Here is a 25026-nt window from a genome sequence, read left to right as displayed (position 1 = left end):
GTGATCAGTGTCAGTGTCCAGATTCAGCATAGAGTTATGTTCGCTAGTTCAGTCAAGTGAGTTCAGGAGGTTGACAGCAGAGGGGAAAAAGGAGTTACTGTGCCTCGAAGTTTTTGCGTAGATGGCTCGGTACCTGCGGCCTGATGGTAGACGGATGAAAAAGCGGTGACCAGGGTGTGAGGGGTCACCGGCAATCTTCAGTGCTCTGGAGCGTAGCCTGGAGATATGTAGGCAGTCGAGTGAGGGGAGTGGTCTCCCAATGATCCTTTCCGCCGATCTAATGATCCTCTGAAGTTTGTATCTATCCCTGTTGGACGATCCAGCGTACTATACAAGGATCGAAGAGCAGAGGACGGACTCTATGGTGGCAGTGTAGAAGTTCATCAGCAATTCCTGGGCCATGCCGAACTTCTTCAGTTGTCGGAGGAAGAACAGCCTCTGCTGGGCTTTCCTCTGAGTTAAGGTGGTGTTTTCCTTCCAGGTCAGGTCATTTGAGATGGTGGTGCCCAGGAGGCGAACGCTGGCCACTCGCTCAGCTTCAAAGCCATCAATGTGGATTGGTGGGGGGGCAGGAGCATGCCTCCTGAAGTCTACTATCACCTCAACAGTTTTGGCTGTATTAAGGACCAGTCTGTTATCCCTGCACCACTGGCATATTCTGTCGACCTCCCGGCGGTAGTCCTGTTCGTCGTTGTTGGTCACCAGGCCAACGATGGTGGTGTCATCCGCAAATTTGATGACCTTGACAGAGTTTTCCCTGGATCTACAGTTGTTTGTGTAGAGGGAGAATAGGATCGGTGATAAGACACAGCCTTGTGGGGCCCCCGTGTTTGTTACCCTTGGTTGAGAGATGACATCCCCTAGCTTCACGACTTGAGACCTGTTGGTCAGGAAGTCGGTGATCCACAGGCGAAGGGTGGGATGGACATTTAGCTCTTCCAGATTGCTCTGCAGTATGCGGGGGCAGATGGTGTTAAAAGCCGAGCTAAAGTCTAGTAGAAGGATCCTGGCATACGTGTTAGATTTGTCCAAGTGATCGTTTACAAGCTCTAAACAGATGTTGATAGCATCATCAGTGGATCTGTTTGCTCTATATGCAAACTGGAATGGGTCTAGTAGGGGGGTGGCGTCGAGCTTAATGTGGGACAGAACTGCTCTTTCAAAGGTTTTCATGATGTTGGAGGTGAGGGCCACCGGCCTGAAATTGTTGAGTTCGGAGTTTCCCTGCTTCTTGGGGACCGGAATGATAGTGGACTGTTTGAAGCACGCGGGGACCTTGCCTTCCTGAAGGGATTTGTTGAAGATGGGGGTCAGGATGGGAGCTAGCTGCTGTGAGCATGTTTTCAGGCAGGCTGGTGACACCCCATCAGGCCCAGAGGCTTTCCTCGCATTCAGTTTTGACAGGTGGAGGAGGATGTCAGCTTCACACACAGCTGGTGGTGGAGGGTTCAGGTCTGGGACATCATAGTCTTTGGCTGTGGAGTGGGCAGTAGCTGTCTCAGGCTCCGCTGCTGCCTCCTGGTTTTCAAACCTGCTGTAGAATCTGCTTAGGTCTTCTGCTAGCTTGGCACTTGGCGTTGCCTGCTGGGGGGAGGGCTTGTAGTTCGTGACAACTTTGAGCCCTTTCCAGACAGCTCGTGGGTCATTTGAAAGGAGGTTGCGTCTCAACCTTTCCGCGTACTCCTTTTTGGCGGCTCTTAGTTCTCGCTTCAGGTTGTTCCTTGCTGTCCTATAGTCTTCCTGATTTCCGGCCTTGTGCGCTGCTTCCTTGCTTCTCCTCAGTTGCCGTAGTTTGTTGGAGAACCACGGTTTGTTGGAGAACCACGGTTTATTGTTAGGGTAGACTTTGAGGCGCCAGAGTAGAGTAAAACGTTTTAAAAACCGCTTAAAAGGAGAGGGGGATGTTAAGGTGGACTCACCTCCCTCTTACAAAAAAAGAAAACTCACTTGAGTCTCAATAAAACAGAATTGTCAAATAATTTATTCAACTCCACAAATGCAACGTGTTTCGCGGGCGTGACCCCGCTTCCTCAGGCAAAAATGGGAGCACAACTCAGTGGGTCAAGCAATAGGTTTGAGCGCCTAAGAGGGAGGTGAGTCCACCTTAACATCCCCCTCTCCTTTTAAGCGGTTTTTAAAACGTTTTACTCTACTCTGGCGCCTCTGTATACCGATTTTTTGCTGATCTTCTAGTCCACCCTGGGTGGAGGGGTGCATCCCCATCTACTATCTACAGAGAGCGACTTCTTAACCTGAGTGGGGTCAGGTCCTAATGCTCCCGACCTGCATTTAAAGTGGTTGCCTATGGGTAACCCGTGTTTGTGAGTATATATATATACATAAAATTGTATTGAACTCTTCATTTTACCTGACAATACTGCACCATATTGGGCTCTCGATTCTCTGCTTGTTTTTAAGCATGTGTCTTGCTATACTTGCATTATTGGTGATCACCACCATAGGTATAACATCTGTATTATTGGTGATACTGCAGATCACCAATAATCAGAAAATCAGTTCTTGCTGACACCGATTGTTACAGAACAGCAGACCAAACAATATGGACGCACTACGTAGTCAAGTTGAAGTCCTGACCACTGCCGTAAACTATCTTACCATAGTTATCAATACCCAACAGACTCAGATCACCCAACTGTCTGGGACGGTTCAGGTACTTCAAACGACTATTGATGCAGTGCGATCCCCTCCAGTAACCGACCTTCGCATGCCCGTACCAGAGAAGTTTTCTGGACATAGATCTGACTTTCAGAATTTTAAAAATCGTGTGCTATCCTATTTTGAGTTAAGGCCTAATCTGTCAGGATCTGAGAACCAGAGGGTAATTTTTATAAAGACTCTTTTGTCCAGAGATTCACAAACATGGGCATATGGTTTGCATGCAGAGCATGAGGCTTTATCCTCAGTTCAGGAGTTTTTTAAGGCCATGGCCGTTATTTACGATGATCCGGACGTGGCTATTATGGCTGAGAGGAAGCTAAAGACTCTCAGGCAGGGTCGTAATCCGGTGGAGAATTATGCCGCAGAGTTTAGGAGGTGGGCTGTGTCAGCTAGATGGGGAACGTATGCCTTATTAGATTGTTTCCTGTCAGGGTTGTCCGATGCAGTTTCTGATTTGATGCTAGGGCATCCTGAGCCTAAATCCTTGGACGAGGCAATTTCACTGGCCGTGCGGATTGATCGCCGCATTCGCTATCAAAAACTAACCAGTGGAAAAAACGTTTTGAGATCTATTTCCTACGCCTATTCTCCACCTCCGTCACCACAAGATGAGCCGATGCAAATCGGTAATTCTAGGTTAACTCAAGTGGAAAAGAATCGCAGAAGGTCAGAGAGACTCTGTCTATATTGTACTAAGGAGGGTCACATTGTCCAGAATTGTCCTAAAAAGTCGGGAAACGCTGCCGCCTAGGTGTAGTCAGGGGTAATGCCCTAGGCGAGCCGTTGGTACCTCTAAATAATAATCGTTTGGTCCTTCCCTGCTCCATTACCTGGGAGGGTCGGGCCACGCCCACAGAAGCGTTTGTAGACTCAGGTTCTGCAGCCAATTTTATAGATTATGATTTTGCCAAAAAATTGGGGATTCCCTTACTCCCATTAGACCGTCAGATTCTGATCACGGCAGTAGATGACTCTCCGTTACAATATAGACAGCCTCTTTTCCAGACTCCCTTGTTATTGTGGGAAATAGGGGTTCTACATAAGGAGAAACTACAGTTCTTTGTCCTGCAAATGGCAACTTCTACCATAATCCTCGGTATGCCTTGGTTGCAACTACACTCCCCTCAGATCGACTGGGCCTCAGGTCAGCTACAGAGCTGGTCTGCCCATTGTCATCATCATTGTTTAGAGAAAGTTGCTGTTTATGCCACCAAGGTTCAGGTGAAAGGGGTGCCAGTGCAGTACGCAGAATTTTCTGACGTGTTTTGCCCCAAATCAGCAGATAAACTCCCGCCACACCAGAGTTTTGACTGTCCCATAGAGCTAAAATCAGGTTGTATGCCTCCTAGAGGTCATCTTTATAATCTGCCGGGGCCAGAGAAGCTGGTAATGCAGGAATACATTAAGGAAAACTTAGCCAAGGGCTTTATCCGTCCTTCCCGGTCACCTGCTGGGGCTGGGTTCTTTTTTGTACAGAAAAAGGATGGTGGGCTTCGACCCTGTATTGACTATCGGGGGTTAAATAAGATCACAGAAAAAAATCGTTATCCACTGCCATTGATTGACGATTTGTTTGCCCAAGTTGCCAATGCCAGTATTTTTTCTAAGTTGGATTTACGAGGGGCATACAACCTTGTTCACATTAGGGACGGTGAAGAATGGAAGACGGCATTCAACACGCCCGACGGGCATTACGAGTACCTGGTCATGCCCTTCGGGTTGTGTAATGCCCCTGCCGTTTTCCAAGAGTTGATCATTAGTGTATCTGGACGATATACAGATTTTTTCACCCAATCTGACAGAACATCGGAAACACGTGAAGTTTGTGTTGAGAAAATTGAGGCAGAACTCCTTGTATGCAAAATTAGAGAAGTGCCTGTTCGAAGTCACTAAAGTCCCTTTTTTGGGATATATTATTTCCACTCCAGGTCTCTCCATGGACCCTGAAAAAGTCTCTGCTGTATTGGAGTGGCCTCAACCCGTAGGATTGAAGGCACTCCAAAGGTTTCTGGGCTTTGTCAATAACTACAGGAAGTTCATCAAAGGATTTTCTTCTGTGGTGTCACCCCTCACCAACCTCACCAAAAAAGGGTCCGACACTTACCATTGGTCAGCTGAGGCACAGTCAGCCTTTGCTACATTGAAAAAATTATTTTGTTCTGCTCCCATTTTGAGACACGTAGATGTCACCTTCCCCTTCATCGTTGAGGTGGAGGCATCAGAGATTAGGGTTGGGGCTGTGCTGTCTCAGCGCTCTGGCCTTCAAGGCAAACTGCATCCCTGTGCCTTCTTTTCTCATAGGTTCTCTCCAGCCGAGAGGAACTACGATATCGGCAATCGGGAGCTCTCGGCCATTGGCTACATGGCATTCCGGAGAATGTGGTGTCAGATAGGGGAGTCCAGTTTGTGTCTAAATTCTGGAGAGCTTTTTGCCAACAACTCAGTATGGACTTGTCATTTTCATCAGGCTACCACCCACAGACCAACGGACAGACTGAGAGAGTTAACCAGTCCCTGGAGCAATTTCTCAGGTGTTATGTAGCAGATGCCCAGTCAGACTGGGTAAAGTTCTTGCCATTTGCGGAATTTGCGCATAATAACCTGAAGAGTTCTTCTTCAGGTTTTTCTCCTTTTCAGGTAGTCTCAGGGAGATCTCCCAAATTCTCTCCTTTACCAGTGGCATCCTCCCCTTTCCTGGCTCTAGAGGATTGGCAGAGGGCATTAAAGGAGATCTGGGTGCTTGTAAAAAGGAATCTGGGAAAAGCCTTTCAGACGCAGAAAAAACAGGCAGATAAAAGGCGGTCTGTTGAATGGAAGTTTTCTCCAGGAGACATGGTGTGGGTGTCTACTCGGCATCTGGCGTTAAAGCAACCATCAGCCAAGTTGGGACCCAGATTTGTAGGCCCATACCCGGTGTCCAAAAGAGTTAATGATGTGACACATATGATTTATCTCCCAGCCAGCATGAGAGGAGTGAGATCATTTCATGTTTCCTTGTTGAAGCCTGCATGCTTGCCGAGGATCTAAAGAGAGAGTTTCATGAGCAATACCCTGAAAAGCCGTGTAAGAAGTGTCCGGGGTCCACTCCTCGGGGGGGGGGGAAGAAATGTAAAGCATAGCGGAGATGCCGCCGCAACAGGGAGCGGCATGGCGGCTATCTCCGCGTCTCAGCCGGCGGTTTACGCCATGCAGGTACATGATGGAGTTGTGGCTGGGACTATGGTGAATGCGGGGGAGGCTGCCGCAGCGCTAAGCGGCATGGCGGCTATCCCCGCATCTCAGCCAGCGGCCTCCGCCGCGCTGTTACATGATGGAACTTTGCCTGGTCCCTCAGTCGCACATAGACTGAGGTCTACGCGCGCGCGCACAGACAGGACCTTTATGCAAGCAGAAGTAGAGTCAGCTGATCAGCCGGTCAGCTGACTCCAACACTGATCCTGATTGGCTGAGTGACTGGGGTGGCGCTAAGGAGCGCTCCCAGTATATATAGGACATGCCTGTCAGTTGTTCCTCGTCTGCTCTTGCATATGCTACGTGTTAGCACTCAGACCCTTAGTCAGATCCGAAAGTGTGCTAGAACCAGCAGGAGCTGGCCAGATTCTATTGATAGCTTAAAGTACTAATTGAATTATATTATTTGTTATGACCCTCTGCTAGCCTTGGACTACTCTTCCGTCTTTTGATTCTGTGCTTTTGCCTATCTGATCTAGTTGCCGACTTAGCTTATACCTCACTCTGATTCAGTCTTCTGCCTTTGTACTGTATCTGTCCGTGTGTTGCCGAACCTGCTTGTCTGACTCTTCTGCCCTCACCAGTGAGCTTAGTTCTGGTGAGAGATTCTCAGTTCAGTAATCACCTGCTCCTTAGGTTGATAGCAGCAGTACAGTCCTAATCACCTGCTCCTCAGGTAGATAGCTGCAGTACAGTCTTAATCACCTGCTCCTCAGGTAGATAGCTGCAGTACAGTCTGAATTACCTGCTCCTCAGGTAGATAGCTACAGTACAGTCTTAATCACCTGCTCCTCAGGTAGATAGCTGCAATACAGTCTTAATCACCTGCTCCTCAGGTGACTAGCTACGCGGTACTGTCTGGGTCTGGATCTCCCGCCCCTCAGGTGATCACCTGCTGTAGTACAGTCTGAATCACTTGCTCCATGAGTGATCAGTATACATTGTCTTACTGTGCATCTCCAGCTCCTCGGGTGAACCTATCACTAACTCATCTGTGTCTCCAGCCTGCTGGAGTACTGATTACAGTGTTCTTTAGAGATACCTCCTTTTACCAGCTCCTCTGGGATAGTGGGTGTCTCTATCTATATTTACTGTTGCACCAAACACTTATCTTACACCTGAGTGTCCTGTGTCTTGCTATACTTGCATTATTGGTGATTCTGCAGATCACCACATAATCAGGTATAACATCTGTATTATTGGTGATACTGCAGATCACCAATAATCAGAAAATCAGTTCTTGCTGACACCGATCGTTACACTTGCTAAAGGATTCTAAGTCCCCTGCAGGGGCAGGATTCTTTTTTGTACAGAAAAAGGATGGTGGCTTACGCCCATGTATCGATTACAGGGAATTAAATAAAATCACGATAAAAAATCGTTACCCACTTCCGTTGATCGATGATTTGTTGAGACACCACAAAGCAGAGTACAAAAAGGATATATGATCCTATCTCCATGTCTATGGATCTATGATATACACAACCAAAAAAAGAAAAGAGCGTCCATGACACTATGAATCAATATATACAGTCAACTCCATAATGGTACTAATACAAGATAAAGTTTATTAAGGATATCATGACAATAAAAGCAAATAAAAACAATCAGCGCGGGTGTACAACGAGTGGGGTACTCAAGAATAATGCTCAAAATATCACATAAATAATGCAGCTCTGTTACGACACTGAAATAAAGAGCATAAGTATTTAAGCCAGGGGCAAGCACCCAGACAACTGTGAATGCACAGGACCAAGCAAGTGACCAGCTGGGTCAGATAGTGACTGTATGAGGAGTGACCAGCATTAGGTCACATCAATCCACATAATACTAAATCATAACATGGCCAGACTGTGCACTTACCCACAAGCAGAGACCCCAGCCACCGAAGCCCCGCTGCTGCGCGCAATCTCACGCGTTCCGGACCCCTGTCCTTCGTCGGAGATGAAGGACAGGGGTCCGGAACGCGTGAGATTGCGCGCAGCAGCGGGGCTTCGGTGGCTGGGGTCTCTGCTTGTGGGTAAGTGCACAGTCTGGCCATGTTATGATTTAGTATTATGTGGATTGATGTGACCTAATGCTGGTCACTCCTCATACAGTCACTATCTGACCCAGCTGGTCACTTGCTTGGTCCTGTGCATTCACAGTTGTCTGGGTGCTTGCCCCTGGCTTAAATACTTATGCTCTTTATTTCAGTGTCGTAACAGAGCTGCATTATTTATGTGATATTTTGAGCATTATTCTTGAGTACCCCACTCGTTGTACACCCGCGCTGATTGTTTTTATTTGCTTTTATTGTCATGATATCCTTAATAAACTTTATCTTGTATTAGTACCATTATGGAGTTGACTGTATATATTGATTCATAGTGTCATGGACGCTCTTTTCTTTTTTTGGTTGTGATCGATGATTTGTTTTCACAAATCACCAACGCCAGTATCTTTTCTAAACTGGACCTACGAGGGGCATATAATCTTGTTTGCACCCGAAAGAGTGATGAATGGAAGACGGCATTCAACACACCGGATGGGCATTATGAATACCTTGTTATGCCCTTCGGGTTGTGTAACGCACCAGCCGTCTTTCAAGAACTTGTTAACGAGGTTTTTAGGGAGGTCTTGGGCTGTTTTGTTTTAGTGTATCTTGATGACATACTAAATTTCTCTAAGAGTGTATCAGAACATCGTGAACATGTTATGTTCGTTTTACAGAAACTCAGGCAAAACAAGCTATACGCTTAACTTGAAAAATGTATTTTCGAAGTGACTGAGGTGCCCTTTCTGGGGTATGTCATTTCTACCTCAGATTTGACTATGGACCCCAGAAAGGTTTCTGCAGTACTGGATTGGTCTCAGCCCACCGGGTTGTAGGCACTTCAGAGATTTCTGGGATTCACCAATTATTACAGAAAATTTATTAAGGGCTTTTCCTCAGTAGTGTCCCCACCTACTGACCTCACCAAGAAAGGGGCTGACACCTACAATTGGTCTAAAGAGGCTCATGCTGCTTTTTCACTGTTGAAAAAATTGTTTTGCTCCGCTTCTATTCTCCGTCATGTAGATGTCAGCTGTCCCTTTATTGTGGCGGTAGATGCGTCCGAGATAGGGGTCGGGGCAGTACTGTCCCAGCATTTGGGGTATCAGGGCCGTTTGCACCCATGCGCATTCTTTTCCCGTAAGTTCTCGCAGAGAAGAATTATGATATTGGGAACAGAGAGCTGTTGGCCATTAAATTGGCCTTTGAGGAGTGGGGGCATTGGCTGGAGGGAGCTGAGCATGTTATTACAGTGTACACAGATCACAAGAATCTGGAGTACATTGAGGGAGCTAAGAGACTCAACCCTAGACAAGCTCGTTGGTCCCTATTCTTCTCCCGGTTCAAATTCATAATCACGTATAAACCAAGGAATAAAAATATTAAGGCTGACACCCTATCCAGGTGTTTTGAACCCGAGACTGTGCCAGTTTCAAAACCTGTGAACATTTTGCCAGACAATGTTGTTCTTGCCACCACAGAAACCAGAGAGGATTTGATGGCCATGCTGGAACCTGAGCGATGTGATTTTATAAAAATCCCCCTTAACATTGCATTAGCAAGAGCTTTTCAAATCACTAGCGCTAAAACAAGCTTCTGCAGTGTGAATCAGCCCTAAGAATGTAAAATGTCTCCCTTAATGTTTTTCAGTTTTCTGAATGTTTCTATGAAGAGTACATTCCAAAGGAGATGTGCACTCCAATTCACAATGGATTAAATGTTACCATAGAAGACAAAAACATTTCAAGAATATATAAAGTAGTACCTGAAGGTATGTTGCATAAAAAATGAATTGATCTGCCACTTGCCCTTGTCTTTTGCAGTATATGCCAAGTTATAAAAAGTTTACATGCAGCAATAGGCATAACAGTGCATACAATTGAAAAAGCTGCATGTTTAAAATGGTGCAAGATAATGGGAGTACAGTGGGATGCAAAAGTTTGCACAAACTTTTTAATAGTCATGATTTTCCTGTATAAATCGTTGGTTGTTATGATTAAAAAAGTCAGTTAAATATTATATATGAGACATACAGAGTGATATTTGAGAAGTGAAATTAAGTTTATTGGATTTACAGAAAGTGTGCAATAATTGTTTAAATACAATTAGGCAGGAGCATAAATGTGGGCACTGTTATCATTTTATTGATTTCCAAAACCTTTAGAGCTAATTATTGGAACTCAAATTGGCTTGATCAGCTCAGTGACCCCCGACCTACATACACAGGTGAATCCAATTATGAGAAAGAGTATTTAAGGGGGTCAATTGTAAGATTCCCTCCTCTTTTAACGTTCTCTGAAGAGTAGCAACATGGGAGTCAAAAGCTTTCAAATGATCTGAAGACACAGATTGTTCACCATCATGGTTTAGGGGAAGGATACAGAAAGCGGTCTCAGAGATTTCAGCTGTCTGTTTCCACACTTTGAGGAATTGGAAGACCACAGGCTCAGTTCAAGTTAAGGCTCAAAGTGGCAGACCAAGAGAAATCTCAGATAAACAGAAGCAACAAATGTTGAGAACGGTCAGAGTCAACCCACAGACCAGCATTAAAGACCTACAACATTGTCTTACTGCAAATGGAGTCACTAACCATTGCTGCACATTACACAAGAAGATGCTGTATGCAAGAGTGATGCAGAGGAAGCCTTTTCTCCACCCACAGCACAAATAGAGCCGCTTGGACAAGCCAGCTTCATTTTGAAATAGGGTGCTGTGGACTGATGAAACAAAAATTGAGTCATTTGGGCATAACAAGGGGCGTTATGCATGGAGAAAAAAACAACACACCATTAGAGATGGCCCGAACGGTTCACCGGCGAACGATTCCCGGTAAACTTCCGGGAGTTCGCAATCGCGGAGAACCGCAAACTTTTGCTGAAGTTCAGTTCGCCCCCATAATGCACCATTAGAGTCAACTTTGACCCTCTACATCACAGTCAGCAGGCACATTGTAGCCAATCAGGCTACACTCCCTCCTGAAGCCACTCCCAAATAATAAAAGGCAGGCATCGCCGGCCATTTTACTCACTTGTGAGCCTGCAGTAAATAGAGAAGGGACAGCACAACAGCTACTGCTGTTGCTGCAGAGTCTCATAGGGAAAGATTAGTTAGGCTCTTGTAGGCTTCTTAGCTTGCTCCTTGCTGATTCTTATTGCTAAAATAGACCCCACAACAGCTCTTTTGAGAGCTAATCTTGTTTTTGTGATCTTTTTTTTTTCTGTGTGTCCCACATTTGTGTTGCATAGACAGGCTTGATAATTAATTCTGTGTGTGTGCCACTGCCAGGCCCAGCACATTCAGTGACTATCTGTGTGTGTGACAGGTGCACATTGTAATACCCATTACTGCATATACCTACCTACCTGTTGTTCACAGAGCACCCACCCACCTACCTACGTGAGCTAAGCGCATGCAGTGTCACTGTGCCTGTCCGCTACCTGTCTGTGTGTGACAGGTGCACATTGTAATACCCATTGCTGCATATACCTACCTACCTGTTGTTCACAGTGCACCCACCTACCTACCTAAATTGAGCGCATGCAGTGTCACTGTGCCTGTCCGCTACCTGTCTGTGTGTGACAGGTGCACATTGTAATACCCATTACTGCATATACCTTCCTACCTGTTGTTCACAGTGCACCCATCTACCTACGTGAGTTGAGCGCATGCAGTGTCACTGTGCCTGTCCGCTACCTGTCTGTGTGTGACAGGTGCACATTGTTATACCCATCACTGCATGTACCTAGCTGTTGTGTTCAGTGTAGCCACCTCATCACTGCATATACCTACCTGTTGTGTTCAGTGCACCCACCTACCTACGTGAGCGCATGTAGTGTGATATACCACTCCGTGCCTACCTGTTAACTACACCTGTGTGACTGCACATTGTATTAGTCAACTCAGAGCATACCTTTCACTGCATCCCCCCGATATGGACACAACAGACAAAACAGGCAGAGGTAGAGGCAGACCCAGAGGAAGGCCACCCGGCAGAGGTCATGTTGATGTGATTTTGTGCGGCCCTGGACAAAAGTACAGTGCTCAGAAGAAGGCACGTCCCATCAACTCCCAAGATTGTTAGGACGTGGCTGACTATTTAACACAGAACACCTCATCTTCCGCAGCCACCAGCGCTACTACAAGCACCACATCCGTTGCATTTGACACTTCGCAGGAGTTAATTGGTGGGGAATTAACTGATTCACGGCTATTATTGTTACAACCAGATGAAGGCGCTAAGCAAGTTACCCCACCTCATATGTCTGAGTTAGGTGACGACACTATGGACGTAATGTGTGAGGAGGAGGATGATGAAGTACCTGCTGTTGGTGCAGTTTTGGAGGTGTCTGAGGCAAGCGAAGCTGGGCAGGATGATTATGATGATACGGATCCCACATGGGTTCCTAATAGACAAGATGACCAAAGGGACAGTTCAGAGGGGGAGTCAGAGAGGAGTAGGAGGAGACGAGTTCCTGAAAGAAGCAGGGGGAGCTCGTCATCAGAAACAGCTGGTGGCAGTGTCCGACGCCATGTATCGCCAGCTTTGTACAGCCAGCCAACATGCCCTTCAACGTCAGCTGCTGATGCCACCATAGGGCCATCACCCCAGGGGGGCTCAGCAGTTTGGAAATGTTTTAATGTGTCTGCCTCAGATCAGAGCAACGCCATCTGTTCTCTCTGCCTCCAAAAATTGAGCCGTGGAAAGGCCAACACTCACATAGGGACAAGTGCCTTACGAAGGCACATGGAGAAAAGGCACAAACTGCAATGGGAAGAGCACCTAAAGAAAAGCCACCCTCCACCTCCTTGAGCCTCCTTCAAGTGCAGCATCTTCAGCTGCTTTCTCCCTTGCACCTTCACAGCCACCTTCCTCCACTCCGCCTCTGCCCTTGAGCGGTTCTTGCTCCTCTGCCCACAGCGGCCATGTGTCCGTGAAGGAAGCCTTTGAGCAGAAGAAGCCAATTTCTGCCAGTCACCCCCTTGCCCGGCATCTGACAGCTGGTGTGGCGGAACTGTTAGCTCACCAGCTGTTACCATACAAGCTGGTGGACTCTGAGGCCTTCCGTAAATTTGTGGCCATTGGGACACCGCAGTGGAAGATACCAGGCCACAATTATTTTTCTAAAAAGGCGATACCCAAACTGTACCGTGAAGTTGAGAGGCAAGTGGTGTAATCTCTGGCACACAGCATTGGGTCAAGGGTCCACCTGACCACGGATGCCTGGTCTGCCAAGCAGGGTCAGGGCAGATACATAACTTACACAGCCCATTTGGGTCAACCTGGTGACTGATGGCAAGCAGGGAGTACGTGGCTGTGCAGCGGACCAACTTGTGACACCTCCACGGCTTGCAGGCAGGTCTCCTCCTGCTACATCCTCTTCGCTGTCGTCCTCCTCCTTGGCTGAGTGGCACTCAACTCTACTGGTGCTGCGATCTCCTCTCCGGCTACACAGCCCCATCTCCCCAGGGCCTATGCTGCATGCCAGGTACGACGGTGTCACGCCATATTAGACATGTCTTGCCTCAAAGCGGAGAGTCACACTGGACCAGCTCTCCTGGATGCTCTTAACAAAGAGGTGGATCAGTGACTGACTGACCTCGCACCAGCTGGAGATCGGCAACGTGGTGTGTCACAACGGCAGCAATCTCATTTCCACGTTGAATTTGGGAAAGCTGACACATGTACCCTGCATGGCACATGTGCTGAATCAAGTCATTCAAAGATTTGTGTCAAAGTACACAGACTTAGAGGATGTCCTAAAGCAGGCCAGGAAGTTGTGTGGGCATTTCAAGCGGTCTTACAAGGCCATGGGACGCTTTGCGGACATTCAGCAGAGAAACAACTTGTCGGTGAGACGCTTGATATGTGATAGCCCAACTCGCTCGAATTCGACCCTGGTCATGTCCTCTCGCCTGCTAGAACAGGAGAAAGCCATCACCCAGTACCTGTACAATTACAGTAGGACACAATCTGGGGAGATGGGGATGTTCTGGCCCCCGAACTGGACACTGATGCGAAATGCATGCAGGCTCATGCAGCCATTTGAGGAGGTGACCAACCTGGTGAGTCGCAGTGAAGGCACCATCGGCGACTTGATCACATGCGCTTACTTTGTGGAGCATGCCATGCGTAGAGTGGTGGATCGAGCTGTGGAGGAGCGTGAAGAGGAACAGTTACGGCAGGAACAGTTGTGGGAGCAATTTACATCAGAATCAGATGTCTCCTCAACACCTGTGGCAGCAAAGAGGGGGGAGGAGGAGGAAGAGTCATGTGGGGAAGAGGAGTCAGACTCGGATGATGAGGAAGGTGTTTCTTTGGAGGAGGAGGAGGAGGCAGCGGCGGCAGAAGAACAATAGCAGCAGGCGTCGCAGGGGGCTTGTGCTGCTTGACGTTCTGTCAAAAACCTGAGCAGTTCTTGCCTTTTTCATGATTGCTAACTCTGTAAAGGACCAGCCCTTAAAGCGTTGTTATCATATAAATCCGGCATAGCGGCGTCTGAACCCTCTGTAACAGTATTTATAGATTGACAGTATACCTTGAAATAAATCAGAGCACTCAGTATATGATTTTATATAAATAATTGTATTTGTTTATCATACAGCATATATACAAAATATGAACAGTTCTAAGTAGTGTTTCCTTCTAACAGTATTTCCATCTCACCGAGGCTTTATAGCCAAGCTATCATCAATCTTCTAAGTACATTCAAAAAAGAATATAACAGTTGTGTTATTGTCAGGAGTATGGTAGTTACCTCCGCAGCAGAGAGCGGTGAGGCCGCCGCTTCCGCGTCTGAAGTGACCGCGGATCTCGCCGCGTCTTCTCAGTCATTTCCGTCAGGCAGGACAGGGCTCTCCAGGGTACATTTGAGCAGGGCAGCGCACGCGCGCGCCAGGAGACAGGACCTTTATGCTTTGAGGAGGCGGGTCAGCTGACCTGCCGGTCAGCTGACAGTGCAGGACCGATCACTGCTCCTGATTGGTTGATGTGCGATGGGCGGAACTGCGGGGCTACCTGTCTGTATTTAAGACCTGAGCTGCCAGTAGCTCATTGTCTGCTGTTGCTGATACTTTGCGGTTAAGCTCTAAGACCTTAGTCAGATCCGTGTGTGTTTGATCCGGCAGGACCCCGGGCATTCACACTTAGCTTAGGAATACCATATCATTGTATATTGATTATTTGTGTATGACTCTGTGCCTTAACCTTTGACTCCGCTCTCTGCCTCTTGATTCTGTACTCTGCCTATCTGATTGTTGCCGACTTCGGCCCGACCACGACTCTGATATTGCCTCCTGATTCTGTACTTTTGCTCATCTGATCTGTTACCGACTCCAGCCTGTTTCTCACTACGCTTTTGCCTGACTATTTTGTACTGCTTTCTGACCGATCTGTTACCGATATTGCCTGTACGACCACTCTACCAAGTGATAGTCCCTACAGCCAAGGGCTATCACATAGGAGTACTCCTGTGTTACTGTGCACAAAAACACGAGTGATCACACTCTGAATAAAGTACTGACAATTGTGCTGTTAGAGCTGTAACTTATCATTACATAACAGCAGACCAAAAAATATCTATGGAGGGCAGGTCCAGGCGTTAACTGCAGCTGTCGGACAGGTAACTGCCACAGTGGCATCTCAGCAGGCTCAGATAAATCTCTTGTCTGAGACTGTTAATAGACCTCAGAGAGTTGTATCATCATTGCCTCCCTCACCTGTCCGTGAGCCCAAGATGGCAATCCCTGAGAAATTTTCTGGTCACAAGTCAGATTTTCGTAATTTCAAAAATCGATGTTTGTCGTACTTTGAAATGATGCCCATTTTGTCAGGTTCTGAGTTACAGCGGGTAACGCTCATTAAGACACTTTTAAGTGGGGACTCGCAAACCTGGGCTTACAATCTCCCTGTTGATCATGAGGCCTTAGGGTCAGTGCAGGCTTTCTTTAAGGCAATGGCGGTCATATATGATGACCCTGATGTGGCTGCCACAGCAGAAAGAAAGTTAAAAAGACTCCATCAGGGGCATGGCACGGTGGAGGATTATGCCTTAAGAGTTTAGGAAGTGGGCGGTTTCTTCCAGATGGTAACTTTATGCCCTACTCGATTGTTTTCTTTTGGGGCTATCTGAGTCAGTTTCTGACATCATGCTCAGCCACCCCAAACCCAAAACACTCGATGAGGCCATTTCTTTGGCAGTCAAGATAGACCGCAGGGTACGTTACCATAAACAGAACAGGTCTCGAACTATCCCCAGAACAGCTTCTTCCATTCCTTTGATCATGACTACTTCGGATGAGCCCATGCAGATTGGCCATTCAAAATTGTCGGAAGCTGAAAAGACCAAGAGAAGGAAAGAGGGTATCTGTTTATATTGTGGGGAGAAAGGTCATTTTGTGCAGAGCTGCAGTAACAAGGCGGAAAACTTCTCCGCCTAGGTGTAGTTGGAGGTACTACCCTAGGCAAACCTTTTTTACCTCCCAAAAGTTCTAAGATTTTGTTGTCATGTTCTATTTCGTGGAGGAATCAAGTTTTTTTTCTGCTCAGGCCTTCATCGACTCTGGCTCTGCAGCTAACTTTATTGATTTTGATCTGGCCTCTAAGTGGGAAATCCCCATGCTCCCATTAAGAGACAGATCTATGTTATGGCAATTGATGATTCCCCGTTACAGAATAAGCAACCTCTCTCGCAAACTCCTCCTCTCACCTGTCATATTGGGGTATTGCATAGGGAGGAATTGTCATTTTATGTTTTAAAAATGTCTACCTCTATGATTGTCCTGGGGCTCCCGTGGTTACGTCAGCACTCACCTCAGATTGACTGGAACACCGGGCACTTGTCTCCCGCCTGTCAAGATACTTGTCTAGAGAAAGTTACCCTGTGTTCCACTGAGGTTCAGGTAGAAGGTGTCCCTCCTCCGTATGTAACCTATTCAGACGTTTTTTTCCCAAAGCTGCCAATACACTTCCTCCTCATCGGGAGTTTGATTGTCCCATTGATTTAAGACCAGGTACCATGCCTCCCCGGGGGCATCTGTAAAACCTCTCAGGTCCAGAGCAGGTAGCCATGAAAGAATACATTCAGGAGAACCTGGAGAAAGGTTTCATCCATCCATCCAAGTCCCCAGCAAAAAAAAAGACGGTGGACTTCGTCCATGTATATATATAGGACTATAGAGCTTTGAACAAGATAACCATTCCTAACCGCTACCTCCTGCCACTGATTGATGATTTGTTTGCACAAGTTTCCGGGGCACAAGTATTCTCCAAACTGGACCTGAGAGGGGCATACAACGTGATTCATATTAGGCAAGGGGACGAATGGAAAACGGCCTTCAACACCCCCGATGGGCATTACGAATACTTGGTGATGCCCTTAGGGATGTGTAACGTCCCCGCAGTTTTTCAAGAATTTGTGAATGAAATCTTTAGAGATGTTTTGGGTCGTTTTGTTGTCGTATATTTAGACGACATACTGATCTTCTCCAAGAGCCTCAAGAAACACAGGGAGCACGTTAAATATGTTCTGGAGAGACTTAGACAGAATTGTCTTTATTAAAAACTCAAAAAGTGTTTATTTGAGGTGTCAGAAGTTGCTTTTTTGGGATACATTATCTCTGTTAATGGTCTCTCTATGGACCCCAAAAACTTCACTGCCATCCTGGACTGGTCACAACCCGTTGGGTTGAAGGCTTTGCAGCATTTTCTAGGGTTCGCTAATTATTATAGAAAATGTATTAAGGGCTTCTCCTCTGTGGTTTCTCCTCTCACCAACCTGACCAAAAAGGGGGCGGATACCTATAATTGGTCAGAAGAAGCCTGCAAAGCATTTGTACAACTTAAGACACTATTTTGTGCTGCTCCCATTTTACACCATGTGGATGTGACCCCTCCTTTTATTGTAGAAGTGGATGCCTCCTGTTAGAAATCACCTTAGAGGTGCACCTCACAGAATGTGAGATGACTCGACTCTCCTCACAGCAAGCATTATAAGAGATATACTTTCTTAGGCTTCTTCAAAGTTTGATGGAGTTTATTCAGTCAACAGATATACAGATACTCATCTCTACATGTCGTTACATCTTAGCGAAGCAATCGTTTTTAAGTCCATTGGCGTTACAAGCTCTTGACTAACATTCCTCATGAATGTTAATCAGTTATCTTCTTTCTATACTAAGTTACGTCTAAACTAAGTATATACAGCATACAAGATATAGCATACAAAATGTCCTAACCTAAATAAAGATTATTATAGCCAGCAGGGACAGGAAGCAGAAAAGTGCCTCTCTGTAAACCGGCTGTTGGTTTTATACGGACCAGAAAGAGTTAAATGTGACCTCATCTGAGCCATCACCCCAAAACTTACGATTGGCTCAGACCCCTCATGGTGTCATAATACCCACCTACTTGATTAATATTCTATGAGCCCCTTGTCCCAGTTGCAGGAATGTTCTGTTTGGAAAATATGGCCTATGTTGATTGTTCCCGTAGTGTATCTGTCGGGGGCAGTGTAGGCCTAAGACCTTGGACTAGGAACATCTTCTCAGTATCTGCTTGTATCATCTGCTTCAAGCAGACACTGAGATGCTTCTGCCTGCATCACGAGAAACTCTATGTAAAGGTATACTCTGCGACCAAGCCTTTTACCTAAAACTCAGTCCAAATAACTGAGGCCTACTTAAATTATAACGCCTCCGAGGTTGGAGTGGGGGCTGTACCGTCTCAGTATTCAGGTTCACAGGGACGGTTGCATCCATGTGCGTTCTTTTCTCGCAAGTTTTCACCAGCAGAAAAGAGCTATGACATCGGTAGCAGGGAACTTTTGGCCATAAACATGGCGTTTGAGGAGTGGCGACATTGGCTGGAGGGGGCAGAACATGTGATTACGGTATATACTGACCATAAGAATTTGGAATATATCGAAGGAGCAAAGAGGCTCAACCCAAGACAGGCTACGTGGGCACTCTTTTTCTCACGATTCCGATTCATAATCACTTACAAACCAGGTCATAAGAACGTTAAGGCCGATGCACCATCCCGATGTTTCGAACCTGAGACAGTTCAGCCCTCACTCCCAGTGAATATCTTGCCAGAAAAAGTAGTGATCGCTGCTACGGAACCCTTAGAAGGCTTGACTGCCACTCTGCTGTCTTATCAGACTGATGCTCCTGAGGGTAGGCCAGATGGGGTTTTGTTTGTCCCTCTGCATTTGTGTCTCCAGATTTTGCATATGTTTCATAGTCACAAGAATGCGGGCCATACTGGTATTGGCAGAACGGAAGAATTGTTGTCTTGCAGTGTGTGGTGGCCTTCGTTGAAAAATGATTGTAGGGAGTTCGTGAATTCCTGCACGGTCTGTGCTCGCAGCAAGGCCTCGAGACAGGCACATGCAGGAACACTGCAATCTTTGCCTGTGCCCACAGAGCCATGGACCCACATATCCATGGACTTTGTGGGGGAACTCCCTGCCTCAGAAGGGTACACAGTGATTTGGGTGGTCGTAGACCGCTTCAGTAAAATGGTTCACTTTGTGCCTTTGAGGAGGCTCCCCTCAGCTCAGGAGCTAGCGGATCTTTTCATTTACCACATCTTCCGCCTACATGGGATACCAGTTAATATAGTCTCTGATAGGGGAGTGCAGTTCGTGTCTAAGTTTTGGCGAGCATTCTGCCAGAATCTAGGCCTAACCCTATCCTTCTCCTTAGGTTACCACCCTCAGACCAACGGCCAGTCTGAAAGGATAAACCAGTCATTAGAGCAGTTCCCAACATGAATGGTTTCTCTCCTTCGCTGAATTTGCCCATAATAATCTCCGGAATGCCTCCTCTGGTTTTTCTCTGTTTCAGGTAGTTACAGGGAGATCACCCAAATTTTGCCCGTTACCAGCGACTAATTCTCATTTTCCTGCTTTAGAGGGCTGGCAGAATTCATGTAAGAGAATTTGGTCATTGGTAAGAGCCAATTTGGAGAAAGCCTTTGATGTCCAAAAGAGACAGGCTGATCGGAAGCGTTCACCGGATTGGAGCTTCGCTCCAGGTGATATGGTGTGGGTCTCTACATGGCACATCGCCCTGAGACAAGCTTCCGCCAAATTGGGACCCAAGTACATTGGTCCATAACCTATTACTGAAAATATTAACGAGGTAGCTTACAGGGTGGCACTCCCAGCCACTATGAAAGGGGTAAAATCCTTTCATGTATCTCTGCTTAAGCCTGCGGTGTATGCGGATTCCTCTCCCCACCCCCCCCCCCCCCGTGGTTATTGATGGAGAGCCGGAATATGAAGTTGAGGAGATTCTGGATTCTCGCAGGGTGCGGAATTCTTTGCAGTATCTGGTTCATTGGAGAGGGTATGGTCCTGAGGAGAGGTCATGGGTTCCGTATCATCATCTACATGCAGAAGAATTAAAAAGACAGTTTCATTCTTCACATCCTCAGAGTGCATCGGGGGCGTGCCCGGAGACCACGCCTCGAGCGGGGGGGGGGGGGGGGGTAATGTCAGGAGTATGGTAGTTACCTCCGCAGCAGGGAGCGGTGAGGCCACCGATTCCGCGTCTGAAGTGACCGCGGATCTCGCCGTGTCTTCTCAGTCATTTCCGTCAGGCAGGACAGGTCTCTGCAGGGTACATTTGAGCAGGGCAGCGCACGCGCGCGCCAGGAGACAGGACCTTTATGCTTTGAGGAGGCGGGTCAGCTGACCTGCCGGTCAGCTGACAGTGCAGGACCGATCACCGCTCCTGATTGGTGGAGGTGCGCTTGGCGGAACTACGGGGCTACCTGTCTGTATTTAAGACCTGAGCTGCCAGTAGCTCATTGTCTACTGTTGCTGATACTTTGCGGTTAAGCTCTAAGACCTTAGTCAGATTCGTGTATGTTTGATCAAGCAGAACCCCGGGGATTCACACTTAGCTTAGGAATACCATATCATTGTATATTGATTATTTGTATATGACTCTATGCCTGAACCTTTGACTCCGCTCTCTGCCTCTCGATTCTGTACTTTGCATATCTGATTGTTGCCGACCTCGGCCCGACCTCGACTCTGATATTGCCCCCTGATTCTGTACCTTCGCTCATCTGATCTGTTACTGACTCCAGCCTGTTTCTCACTACGCTTTTGCCTGACGATTTTGTACTGCTTTCTGACCGATCTGTTACCGATATTGCCTGTACGACCACTCTACCAAGTGATAGTCCCTACAGTCCCTACAGCCAAGGGCTATCACATAGGAGTACTCCTGTGTTACTGTGCACAAAAACACGTGTGATCACACTCTGAATAAAGTACTGACAATTGTGCTGTTAGAGCTGTTACTGATCATTACAGTTATGTAGAATAAGATCAAAAGTCGTCTCATCTGTATCAATAGCTGTGTATATAGTAGCTGTGTAAAATAGCATAAAAATAACTTCTAAAAAAAACTTCTTGCTAACCTCTTAACAAAACATAATGCTGAAAAATTAATAAAGTAAATCACCAGAACATTAAGCATATTACCCCTTCTCTGTCATCTCTTCAGCATCTAGAACCACGTGTGGGAAGGTTGCTTCTGCTTTGTGTGTCTTCTCAGGAGATTGGTAGGCTTGTGCAAACTATGAGCTTTCAGCTCCTACTTTTATAGTGATTGAATGCAATAGGGCTACCTAATCTGGAATTTCCCTGAATCCCAGGTTCTGATTGGCTAAAGCCTCCGTGCATCAATGCTTTATCATTTTTTAATACCTAAATCATAATATTATTGTTTATAAATTCTGATTAGGTCATTTCTGACGCAGTTAATTAAAAATGGACGTCACCAGCCATCTTATCCGCTGGTTTATTTTTTTTGCCCCAGACATTGAACTTCCAAACAGTAAACAATGTCATTCATGACGCATTTCTGATAATGTGTCCTTCTGCTAATTAGTTAGTGCTAATGTGTCTGTCTTTTTTCAGACATAAGATTGGTCAGGTTGACACTGAAACACTGTAAAGAGCCTTCAGCAATTTAAGGCTTATTGAAACAAACAGGGCTTCTAATATACTTATTTAAATATAAATCTTATTATATAATTCTTCTTAAAACAATTAATCACATAAGATATCATTGCATATTAAAATATAATATTATAAAATAATTCTCTATATATTTGCCTTTCTTGAGAAGATATAAATATAATAATTTCAACCGCCAGATGTCAGTATTGAATCATCTTTAACTAATTGAGAAAACCCCTTCTTTTAGTTTTATATTTTATAAGGCCTGTTCCCAAAACATAGCCTATGTTATCAGCTATGAGTGTTCAGCTAGCTGAGACGGCCTTGTAACAAGAACACATCAACAATCCTAAAGAACTAAAACAATCCCACAAAAATAACTAAAGTGGTGTACACGTGAGAAGTGGAATGAAAATCATGCATGATTCCAAACATTTTTTACAAATAAATAACTGCAAAGTGGGGTGTGCGTAATTATTTGGCCCCTTGAGTCAAAACTTTGTAGGACCACCTTTTGCTGCAATTACAGCTGCCAGTCTTTTAGGGTATGTCTTTACCAGCTTTGCACATCTAGAGACTGAAATCCTTGCCCATTCTTCTTTGCAAAACAGCTCCAGCTCAGTCAGATTAGATGGACAGCGTTTGTGAACAGCAGTTTTTCAGATCTTGCCACAGATTCTCGATTGGATTTAGATCTGGACTTTGATTGGGCCATTCTAACACATAGATATGTTTTGTTTTAAACCATTCCATTTTTTCCCTGGCTTTATATTTAGGGTCATTATCCTGCTGGAAGGTGAACCTCCGCCCCAGTCTCAAGTCTTTTGCAGTCTCCAAGAGGTTTTCTTCCAAGTTTGCCCTGTATTTGGCTCCATCAATCTTCCCATCAACTCTGACCAGCTTCCCTGTACCTGCTGAAGAGAAGCACCCCCAGAGCATGATGCTGCCACCACCATATAGGACAGTGTGGATGGTGTGTTCAGAGTGATGTGCAGTGTTAGTTTTCCGCCACACATAGCATTTTGCATTTTGGCCAAAAGGTTCCATTTTGGTCTCATCTTACCAGAGCACCTTCTTCCACATGATTGCTGTGTCCCCCACATGGCTTGTGGCAAAATGCAAACGAGACTTCTTATGCTTTTCTGTTAACAATGGCTTTCTTCTTGCCACTCTTCTATAAAGGCTAACTTTGTGCAGTGCATGACTAATAGTTGTCCTATGGACAGATTCCCCCACCTGAGCTGTAGATTTCTGCAGCTCGTCCAGAGTCACCATGGGCCACGTGACTGCATTTCTGATCAGCGCTCTCCTTGTTCAGCCTGTGAGTTTAGGTGGACGGCCTTGTCTTGGTAGGTGTACCATTGTGCCATACTCCTTCCATTTCTGAATGATCGCTTGAACAGTGCTCCGTGGGATGTTCAAGGCTTTGGAAATCTTTTTGTAGCCTAAGCCTGTTTTAAATTTCTCAATAACTTTATCCCTGACCTGTCTGGTGTGTTCTTTGGACTTCATGGTGTTGTTGCTCCCAATATTCTCTTAGACAACCTCTGAGGCCCTCATAGGGCAGCTGTATTTGTACTGACATTAGATTACACACAGGTGCACTCTATTTAGTCCTTATCATTCATCAGGCAATGTCTATGGGTAACTGACTGCACTCACATCAAAGGGGGCCGAATAATTATGCACACCCCACTTTGCAGTTATTTATTTGTAAAAAATGTTTGGAATCATGTATGATTTTCGTTCCACTTCTCACGTGTACACCACTTTGTATTGGTCTTTCATGTGGAATTTCAATAAAATTGATTCATGTTTGTGGCAGAAATCTGACAAAATGTGGAAAACTTTTGCAAGCCACTGTATATATATGTCTGCTGCAGTAATGTGACTTTTAAACTTGCTTTTCTGTTTGCACATACTGCGCCATCTAACCTTGACATTTGAAAGATTCTTGTAACATAAACAGAGAATGTTTTGGCTTCTTGTAACTAGAATAATCTTATAAGCTTCACAGCCTGGAATATGCTGAGATGTCTCAGAGCAATATTTAAAAAAGTACTCTAAGTTTACAGTATACGTAGGTAGAAAAAAACAAAGTCTTGTAAAAGTAATACCCTTTAATGGCTAACTTATAAAGTTAAATAATGCAAGCTCTCTGGGATCTAGTTCACAGTTTACAGTGGAATTGTGCATAGAACATTATTTAAAACTTAAACATACACATATGACAGCTTTTCCTGAATAAATAAAACTGCTAGAATTCTGACAGTTCCCGTGGTATTGTTCGTGGCTGGGGGAGGAGGACTTACCTGACGTCACTGAGGAAGAGCAAGAGGAGATGGATTGTGCGTCTGCATCCAACTTTGTGCAGATGTCGTCTTTCATGCTGTCCAGCCTGTTGAGGGACCCCGGCATAAAAAAGCTCAAGGGGAATGAGCTGTACTGGGTGGCCACGCTACTAGACCCTCGGTATAGGCACAAAGTGTCAGACATGTTACCAACTCACCAGAAGGCAGAAAGGATGCAGCACATGCAGAACAAGCTGGAAACTATGCTTTACAATGCGTTTAAGGGTGATGTCACAGCATAAAGCAATAAAGGTACCACTGCCAGTAATCCTTCTCCCATGGCCACGCAGGCAAGGACAGGACGCTCTAGCGATCTTATGGTGATGGCGGACATGCGGACATTCTTTAGTCCAATGCCTCGCCTTAGCGCTTCCGGATCCACCCTCCACCAATGCCTTAAGTGTGGATGTAGACACTGTGACTGTGAGCAGCGATGAACCCTTGGACTACTGGGTGCGCAGGCTTGACCTGTGGCCAGAGCTTTCCCAATTTGCCATCCAACTTCTGTCTTGCCCAGCCTCAAGTGTCCTGTCAGAAAGGACCTTCAGTGCAGCTGGAGGCATTGTCACTGAGAAGAGAAGTCGCCTAAGTCACAAAAATGTTTCAGTACCTCACCTTTATCAAAATGAATGAGGCATGTATCCCGTAGTTCTACTGCCCACCCAAAGACTAAGCCAGTCCCTACACACAGCATCTCAGCCTGCACGCCGTGTGACTGGCTGCCTGCCCCAAGACTAAGTCGCTCCCCACACAG

At 46.1% G+C, this 25026-nt stretch overlaps 1 protein-coding gene across 2 annotated transcripts in view; it reads left to right on the top strand.

Moving 5' to 3' along the window:
• LOC137544540 (granulocyte-macrophage colony-stimulating factor receptor subunit alpha-like) overlaps positions 1-25026 on the top strand; it is a 289974-nt gene that overhangs the window by 94927 nt on the left and 170021 nt on the right. For both annotated transcript variants that reach the window (XM_068265636.1, XM_068265635.1), the window contains one exon: positions 9596-9716. In XM_068265636.1, the coding sequence (XP_068121737.1) occupies positions 9596-9716 (121 nt within the window). The remainder of the gene's footprint in view (positions 1-9595; positions 9717-25026) is intronic.

This window comes from Hyperolius riggenbachi, chromosome 2 (assembly GCF_040937935.1).
Source record: "Hyperolius riggenbachi isolate aHypRig1 chromosome 2, aHypRig1.pri, whole genome shotgun sequence".
NCBI classification, from domain to species: domain Eukaryota; kingdom Metazoa; phylum Chordata; class Amphibia; order Anura; family Hyperoliidae; genus Hyperolius; species Hyperolius riggenbachi.
This window is presented reverse-complemented; position numbering and strand designations above follow the sequence as displayed.